The following is a 10,149-nucleotide window of genomic DNA, read 5'->3' on the forward strand; positions in this document are numbered from 1 at the left end:
GTCAAGTCCGGAGATTTTTGTAAATGCAGAGTAGTATGTATTTAACTGTCTGCCGGAACCATATTATCAAAATTCTCGTAGTTGTTTTGTCGAAAACCACCTATCGTGACTAGGGCAGTGGTATCAAAGTATACCTGGGCGATCGATATTTTTTTCAGCAGCGAGAGTTATCGCCCGTAACTTGTTACGTCATCAGAGACAACTTTTGACTTCGGAAGCAGAGAACGACCACGGAAGTTTACTTATTGTTTACAGTTTAATAGGCTGTATATAAATTATGGTGCAGTGCGCTGCATTAAACTGCACCGTTAAATCGGGGCAGGGGTTGAGCATGTTTCTTTTTCCAAAGGACCCAAAGTTCAGAAAGATATGGATTTCTAAGCTAAAGAGAGACAAATTCAGCCCCAGCAACTACACTAAATTATGCGAACGCCATTTTACCCAGGACCAATTCAGACTTAACTATGATTTAGCGCATTCGATTGGTTTCCATACAAAATGTAAAGTGTTGATTTCAGGAGCCATTCCCACAATTTTTGATTACACCGATCCAAGAAAAAGACACAGTTCGGATTTAGGCCTGGCCAGCATAAACCCATCATGCGACCCTCCACCACCCAAGAGAAAATCCGCAGCTGTAGAGAAAAGAAATCGGATTGCTCATTTTAAGGCAAGAGATTTTTAAATTAATAAATGAGGGGTATTAAAACTATTTACAGTTATCAGATTAAGGTCAAGATCTAGTAAATGAAAGATGCCTACAGATTTATCAAACTTGAGAAATAAATTCCTTTTTTGATGTTTTACAACATTAACTTGGTCAGATAAGGTGTTTCGGGACATAATTTGTATGTAAGGAAGATGAAAAACTGTATTTTAAACTGACATTTTCAATGAAAAGTCAAGGAAACCAGTCATAAATGTGGGAGTTTTTCTCATATGCGACAAAGGAAATGTATCCAGATCATAGGCACTTGGGGTATGGACCCCCCCCTTTTCCTTTTTTTTTCTTTTTAAATCAGGCTTCAAGTCATCTTTTTTCTCTTTTTCTATTCTAATATGCACTATATGTTATCAAAAATGCAACTCTTTCGTCTCTACAAGCTGTTTTTAAAAATGCCGTTTTCCACTGATACATATAAAGAGAGAAGGCTTGCAACTCTTTCTAGTCATCCGCCTCACCACGCTCAAACTTCGCTCGATTATCTATCTAAATCAGTATAAAACATGGGATATGCATACATCAATAAATTTGTTATACATTCCTCTTCCTTTTCACATTTCCATTTAATTTTTATATGCCCCCGATTTGTAAATATTTCGATGAAATCGGGTAAATTTTGTTCATGTGCATCAACCGGGACGGAAGTACCAAAGACCGATAACTCTATTTTACAAATGTTCTGCATTATAAAAAATTCAGGATTTGTAAAAACAATATTGTGATATTTGGTTGATTATATCGTGTGTTAAAAGTGAATCTGTATCCATCAGAATCTACTAGTTACAGCTTTCTTGTGATACATTGTATATCGAAATTACTGTTACATGTAACATGAAGAGAAAATTCGGGATTGAATCCCTCTCGAATTTAATGTTCCGAATAACATTTACACATTATGATGACGCCCGAAAATACCGAGTACTGAAGTGAAGAATTCTTATGCTATGGCATTGGAAGGACTGAAGAGAGGTTTTGCTAAGATGGAAGAAGAGAAGATTCCAGTTTCCCACTTAGTTACTGACAGACATTCCCAGATTAAGAAATTCATGAGGGAAGACCATCCAGAGATCACCCATTGGTTTGACTGTTGGCATATAGCTAAAGGTATTGAAAGGGTTTTACTACTTTATGATTCATTTACCAGTATATTGACTGGCGCAGACGCATATGTTTAAACTTGTTATTTTATTTCACAGAAGCATTTTGATAATAAAATGTACCAGTAACAAAAAGATTGCTTCATTTACAGGAATATACAAAAAGCTAGAGGCAGTTGGCAAGAAGAAGAAGTGTGAATTAGTTGGTTTGTGGGCTCGATCTATTAGTAACCACACTTACTGGTGCGCAATGAGCAGCAATGGTGATGGTGAAGTAGTCCTTCAGAAATGGACATCCATCTTAAATCATGTCACCAATGTGCATGAAAGTCATGGACCTTTATTTCCACGGTGTGAGCATGGCATTATGGAAGAACGAGCTTGGATCAGACAAGGTTTAAGAAATAAACATATATCTGTTTTATTTTAAGTTAAACACATATTTTTACATGATTTGAATATCAGTTGAAAGTGCATGGAAAAGAATGATTGCCTCCTAAGTAAAACCTAGGCCACACCAATTCAATTTCTTGTTCGCCGAACATCTGATGAATAAAAGTAGGAATGGCAAATGGATTACATAATAATATTAATACCTTTTTGTTGGCAAATTTTACACTGTACATATAATAAAAATTAAGTGGACAATTATATTTGTTCTAATTGTTTGTGATTTGTAGAGAAAGCAGATTTGAAAACAAAAAAAGAGCAGAAATAAAACAGAAATAAGCACAAAATATTTTTAGTGTGGGGAATTCAAAATATTACATTAGAGGTTGGGTCTGACAGGCAATAAATTATTTTGTTGTGGCCTAGCTTATATGCATATACTTTTTGCTTCTTCAAAAGTTTTTGAATATTGCTTTGTATACTCCTATTGAAAACAGAACTCTGTAAAAATTAGATGTGTCTCCTATATATTGAAATGACTCGTTTCTTTTAATGTGTGGTATAAGTATTCTGCCTTCATATTTAGGTTCTAAGGCATATGAAGAACTTGAAAAGATCATCAAAGGCAGACTTCTATTAACAGACATAAAAAAAAATTTCCCCAGCTGAGCAGACCTCTGGGCTAGAAGCATTCCATAAGGTGTTATGTCACTTTGCCCCCAAGCTATTGCACTTCTTCCATGCACAGATGGATGCAAGGTATAATTTTATCTACATCAATATTATTTTCATAAACACTGTTTATCACGAAGTTTTACTGTAGATTTCACACTTATGAATGATCCAACTTTCAGGATCACTGCACTGAATCCATATCACCCCTTTTGGAAACTATTGTTATAGTACTACACAGTATACATGACTTTCTTGTACATATCAAAGTTCCTTGAAAAGTGCTTACTATATTAGATGAAATTGTAGAATATAATCCCAGCGCTTTCTTTTATAATATATAAATTAATAATTTATAAGGGTATAACAAAATGTATTTATATATCCATGTATAATAGTTGTATTATTTATGAGTATTACAACATTTTCTTCTAACCTTTTATTTACAAGATTTTCACAATTTACTAGATTATGAAATTTTTCAATTTAGAGTGAAAATTGCAGCTATGCATTTCAATGAAAATGCTAACAGAGATCAAGCAGTCAACCAAGATGGAGAGTTAATATACAGTGTGTCACTGGCGATCGAAGAACAGAGAGGGCGCTGGAGTGGCAAAAGAAGTCAAAGTGAAGCAAACATTCGGTATGTTTAATTACAATCCTTCTGTCTCTACATGCAAGTTAACATTCAGAATGAAAAGAAAAAGAGTTATGTATACTGAACAAAAAAAGAAACGCATAATCAGAATAATATGAAATTCTAAGTTTTCAGTTTAAACCTTATATTATTTCAGCGATTTAAGAGTGTGTTGTGATAAAAATCAATGTTGCAAATTGAAAAGTCAAGTTGAGGTCATTTTCATTGCCCCCAAATTCAAGGGGCATAACAATATGTACTGTGCAAAGTCTCAATGCTAGTGGGTTTCCAATGTACGGATATCGTGAGGGAATATCATCTAATTTCAGTCTCATTTGAACAATTTATGCATTTTTATGCTGATTTTTTTTCATCCAGCAATTATAGCAGCAGTTTTTACAGCAAGTTCTGAATCGCATGAGGTGATGAAGGTGGGGGGGGGGTGTCTGACGGTCCTGCTTGGTTGTGGTTACCTGCGGATGGCCAGATAGTGGTCTTCAGACGTTAGTTTTAAGGTTGCAAAGCCCATTGATTTATTTCAAATACAGTTGCAACTTCCTGTTGCGTAGCTCCATTTAGTATCATCGTTAGCCTGGTTGTATTCATCTTTGTTTGGGCGTGGCATTGCAGTATTAACACTGCAATCAAATCTTAAATATGGGTTTAATTGAAGTGTTAAAAGTTTCTCTGAATCCAAAATATCAATGAAAATAGACATCTGATTTAGAAGAAATCATGAAAAACACTACTTTCATATACATGTTTAATCAAGGGAGATAATTCAACACTTGGGTTTTAAAACCCCATGTTGTCCTTTAAAATAGGTCACAGGTATCCAATGATGTAAAAAATAGTTGTTTCATGTATATTTTTAAAATTTCTTTGACTAGTAAAACAATATGCGTTCCTTTTTTTGTTGAAAAACATATTTATGCATTGTAGATTATGTTGACCAGCTCTTTGAGGAATTGCTTTTCCGCAGAGAAGCACACAGTTCCTTTGCTGATGCAATAAGGGCTATTGCTTTGGAAGACAGAGAAAGACCTTCACCGCTTGCACACTCCGGCCCAAGAATAAATAAGGAACATGTTGTTGAAGCTCATCGTTCGAGATTTAATTAATAAAGTCTTATTTTAAAATGTACAAATTCACAAAGTTTTTTTTTGATTATTACCAAGGCCCAAAACAAAATATTGTTTGTTTGCAGTTGCCTACCAACCCACAGAAAATACACCCGACCCAAACTTTTTTTTTAGTCATTTCGTAACATTATTTTTATTTTCAAATTTTTCAGGATATTGAAGCTGTTTCATGTTTAATTTTTTCCTTTATCAATCAGTAGTTTATACCAAGAGTGGAACGTATTGATGTATAGAAGCCCTATGAAGAACTCTAATTTATGTTCTCTAACAAAAGTCAGTAAATTTTTTTTTTTTTCAAAGTAAAAAAAAAGAATACCTACCTACCCAGTCTAAAAATTATAGGTCGGCAACTACAAACAAAAATATTTTTAAGCTTGGCCCAATCCAAATGTTCAGTCATTCAAACTGGGTATTTAAATCCACAATACTGCTGTGAGGGAAAGGTGGACCTTATTTTGGTCACTACACATGAGGGCAGAATTCTCCTTGTTTTTTTTTCCAAGTCTCTTGTATATCCATCTTACAAACCTTCTGTATGCAATATATCGGTATACCCTGAGTAAAAACAAGATAATATAGTTCCACAGAACAAAGTCTTGATGAATATTAAAAATTAATTTAATTTCATAATTTTAGAAAAGGTATGTTGGCAGTGAGGATGAGTGTTTTTGAAAATGTTTGAACTTAAAAATGCATGGATGTCTTATTTGAATATGGGACTTTAAAACAGTTGTACACACTTACTCATGTACATGTTCATTTTCCTCTAATGGACCACTCTCCTGAATATACTCGTAGAAGGAAGTTTCAAGAACATAACGATTTAAGCAGTTTGCTATAAATCCTTCATGCTGAGTTATGCATTGCAGGGATTCTTCCTCTATCTTAGCATCAACAATATTGGTGCGTTGACAACATTTGTTTTCAGCATTAGTGGGCATCGTGACACAATTTGAACAAAGACACCTGTTGATGAGAGATACCTGACTTTCTAAAATTCTTATGTTTAATATGTTAATATCTTGATAAATAAAAAATCCTAATTATACTATCAAGGTTTTCTGCTATTCTCTCTCTCTCTCTCTCTCTCTCTCTCCCTCTCTCTCTCTCTCTCTCTCACACACACACACAAATATATATTGTATATACAGACAATTATCTTCAACCTGTCCATTATAGGAACACATTTATTCAATATTATCTAGCACAAGCATAATTTTTCCAATATAAATAAATAGACCTAAGTTGGACCCGTCTTTGGTCCTGTCTTATATTATTCAAATTTTGAATGGTAAATCTCATGGATCTACATGTAATTAAAAATTATTAACATTTTTTTAAATATCTCACAGACTATTGACACTGACAGTTATATAAGCTGAACCACAGGTACTTGGGTCTTGGTTTATAAATATTATTTATACATTTTTTACATATCAACAAGGTACATGTATACATATTATTTTACAAATCAAGACCCAAGCATACCTGTAAGCTGAACTACTTTCGCTTTTTAAGTGAACGTCACCGAGTTCGTGCACGAACTTTTTGTCCCGAGACACAGATCATTTACATGCTTACATTTTTTTTTACGTATTTCTATGTAAAATCATAATTATGAATCTGGTATTTTTCCTATGTTTTATCTAAAGTATTTACCAATTCTCTGTGGATTGGCCCTGTAACGAATTTCCCGATTGACCTGAGTCATTATCATGATTATCGCTGTCCTCTGATTCCGACTCGGAATTGGACGATACAGAAGCCCTAAGTTTGGCAACTGGTTCAAACATAAACGGACTAATTTTCAAACTTAGGTCTATCTCGGGTATTTCACCGTCACTATCGTCACTATCGCCAAAACTCGCCATTTCAATGACCTATCTGGCAGTTAAAATCTACGTAAATATGCTGTGTTATTCAACTGATTGTCTCTGATGACGTAATATCAAGGGGAGATTACTCTGTCATTCGTGTCTAAAAATAACGATATTTGAACAGGTATTTTGGGTCTACACCTGATTTGAAAAAAAACCGAACACAACCATAACCTTTCAATAGTTGTTTTAAATGAATGGACAACATGATTTTTAAATCTATTTTTTCCGTACTTGACCTTTAATATTTAATTCATAATTTAGATTCTTCAAGATAATAAAACTATTATAGCAAGCGCCCTCGGGTGACAACTCTACTCAGACCTTATAATTGGTAATGTCTTCCTTTTAAATAGTCCAAAATTGAATAGTATGAATCATAAAATATGAATGGGTAGGGTGGGACCACAATGGATGGTCAAGGTTTTACATAAGATAATATAGGAAGAATCTTTAAACATACTTTTCTCAAGAACAGTAAAACCCTTATTCAGTGATTGGTAATATTTACATGTATATGGAAGCATCCTCAAGTAGTGTAGATTCAATATTGTTCAAAGCAGAATTTTTGCGGGTAGGGGGGGGGCACATTCTACATAGGAATATATATTTAAATATCTTTAAAAAGTTCTGGAGAACGATAAATCCACGATTACTGATTTTTTTATTTGGAACTATAATGGATATATGCTCAGGTGGTTTAGATTCACAATTGTTCAAATCCTGACCCCCGGCTTTAAGGTGTAGCCACAATGAATGTTCGGATTTTACGTAAGAATATACAAGAAAAAATCCTCTTCTCCAGAACAGAAAAGTTATGCCTTTTCAATTTGACATGTAAAAAATACTCATGTAGTGAAGGTTCATTTTTACTCAAGCCCTAGAGGGGCTTGAGTTATCTAAAACGATGCTAGGTCATCGAATTACTCAGTTTAAAATTACAAAAATATATTATTTTTGTACATAAAAATATTTCTAGAAACAAAAATGAAGCTTATCTTGAAAACGTCTGTATATTCAAAGATATTAAGTGTTAAATAGCGGATTATTTTCTATGGCAAATGAACAATGAGTGAAGCAACAGTTTCTATACAGAGATTTCACGCTTTCCTTTGCGTATGAATCTCAGGTAACTTTTTACAGTCGCCGACGAAGCATCCTTGGACGAGTCCATTGCAAACTCCGAAAGGTGACGCAGGTTACCCCATCGTTAACAAATTCTACAATGCATGGCCAGAAAATGTATGGCTGTACCCCCCAACTGAAATTGCTTTTCACGGGCCTGCAAATGATGTGTAATTTGAGAGACAGTAAAATAAAAGCACAAAATCAATGTTAAATTCTCGTATTAAATACTTCTTTTGGTTCGTACCGAATATGCATTGGACATGCCGCTCAGATAGATGAACCCCATCGTCTCAAGCCACGGTCCGCAGTAGGAGAGGATCGTACATTTTGTTCGTGGTTTGCAACGATGGATGAACCTGTAGTCACGTGGATTTTTTTGAGCCTGGAGCCCCCCCCCCCTTTCACTTTGAAACATTTTTCTACAGGCTTTTAGCAAGCTATCTTAATTGATGTATGTATTGATTGAGATGTACGTCATTAAGCAAAAAATACAAAAACGTATATAGTTTGAAGTGCATGTATACTAAATGTCTACATAAAAATATTTCATTAAGAAACGCAAACGTTACTATGCTCTATAAAATATTCCTGAAAGTGTGTCACGTAAATTCATCTTAAAAAGTAATTAAGTACGATTAATAATGTTTTTTTCTAATAAAATTCAATATATGAATGTTGTTTCATGTATACAGTCATGTAGTTTATTCAACAGAGGACTGAACTCAATATATAGCCCTCATCTTAAAACCATTTTAGGATATAATGATACTTCTTAATTGACTTTCTACAGCTTGAGTATTTCTGATGTTTTGTCAGTATATACTTGTTTTTCAAATCATGACCCTAGGGGTACCAAGTTAGGAGATCAATTTTTTACAAAGTAATATGTAAGAAAAATCCTTTTTTTTCGCTTTTCATCAATGTTACGGCAACTTTATTCATGTTTTTGATATGGTGGCATTCTAAAGTAATATAAAGTTTAAGTCCCCCTTCCACCAAAAAAAAAATTTCAATACTGAGCCAATTTGTGTTTTCACCTGGCCAATGTGCGCAGGTGAGCAATGTTGCCCATGAACCTCAGGTTGAATCTGATTTTGGCTTTGGATGACCTTTGAAGAAAACTTGATTTTTCATTTCATATTTTAAGAAATAACGAAGATAATAAAAAAAGGTTAAACTTTTTGCTGATGAAATGCTTTAGATTTTTACACAGTTGTAAAGACAAAATATGATTACTGTATATCTAATGAATCATTTCAATAAAGACGCTATTATTTTTTTTTCTTAAATTATTCTTTTAAATAACATGCACTGCCTTATTCTTTGAATAAATTTTAAACTTATAGATAAAATCATCAAGATCTAGATGTGATTAGTTTATAAAATGCCCGCTATACTAGCTTGATGACATAGCTTGATAACCAGGTGTTAATTATGTAAAAGCGCTAGAGTATTAAAACTAGAGTGTTCCAAGGAAAGGAAAGCATGTGTCGCTTGCTTTTAGCGTCTTTGAAGATGTAACCCAATCAAAGAGTGGTCAGCTATTTATACATGTATGCTACTAGCATAATTAGTATTTCATACAATGAAGACAATCTAGCATGATAGTTCATAAATGCGGGGTATTCTTTGAAAAGTAGGTCAAAGGTTAAGATCAAGTGAATAGGGAGAGGGCGAGGTTTTTAGAACTTGTGCCCAATCCCATGGTATATATTTAGTTCAATAAAATATGTTCAAACCAAGTGAATTGTCACGCTGGTATTATTCATTTCGTTTCATGACAATAAGTGCACAAGCTAAAAAGCATATATAATACCTCTATAATGTCAAAAATATGCTGTTTATTGTCATTTTCAATTTTTTAGTAAAATTGGTAAAAGGACAATATCGAGGGCCACGAGGTCGATAACCATGGCAATTTACAGATGCCATTGTGCGAAGCAATAAATGTGCAAAATATTAAGTCCATATCTCTTACAGTTCTTGAGAAAGAAGGTGTGACAGACGGACAGCTGCACAGACTGACAGACAGCTAGCTAGACGCCGGGAATAGGTGATCCCTTTGTGCCGCTCTGCTCTGCATCAAACAAATGTTATATTTTTTTATCTTAAAACATCGCTTTTTGACAAGCTTTATATTACCTACTCAACCTATGCTGCATTCATTTATTGACAGAACATTCTGAACTCTTATGCGTTTTTTTGTAAGTAAAACAATATTGCCTCCGAAAAAGTGAAAAAAATCTTATAAAATGCATATCAGTGTTATCCGATCCAGAAATCTTGAAAGGAGTTTGGGGCGACCAGTTTGGAGTCCGGGTATGGACAAATCTACAACGGTCTCCGCTGAAATTTCGAAATATTAATTTCATTGTGTCTGACCGTCCACTGAAAATAATTTCCTAAATATCCTATTAAGACCATTGCCGTTAATCAGTCCATAAACGACGCTATAAGCAAGCAAATGCTTTGCGCAGATTTC

The 10,149-nt window shown here is 34.1% G+C and overlaps 1 protein-coding gene and 1 pseudogene across 1 annotated transcript; one reads left to right on the plus strand and one right to left on the minus strand.

Moving 5' to 3' along the window:
• Positions 1–1,652: 1,652 nt before the first annotated feature.
• LOC134242665 (uncharacterized) lies at positions 1,653–4,641 on the plus strand (annotated as a pseudogene).
• A 761-nt stretch (positions 4,642–5,402) lies between these two features.
• Positions 5,403–6,533, minus strand: LOC134242685 (uncharacterized). The gene is made up of 2 exons (XM_062724786.1): positions 6,322–6,533; positions 5,403–5,628 (listed from the first exon to the last, which is right to left on the minus strand). Exons 1-2 carry the CDS (start codon positions 6,531–6,533, stop codon positions 5,403–5,405), a joined length of 438 nt encoding a protein of 145 aa, XP_062580770.1.
• Between the last annotated feature and the right edge of the window lie 3,616 nt (positions 6,534–10,149).

Source organism: Saccostrea cucullata, unplaced genomic scaffold (genome assembly GCF_032062105.1).
Source record: "Saccostrea cucullata isolate Sc308-1 unplaced genomic scaffold, CSIRO_AGI_Scuc_v1 ctg14529, whole genome shotgun sequence".
NCBI lineage: Eukaryota > Metazoa > Mollusca > Bivalvia > Ostreida > Ostreidae > Saccostrea > Saccostrea cuccullata.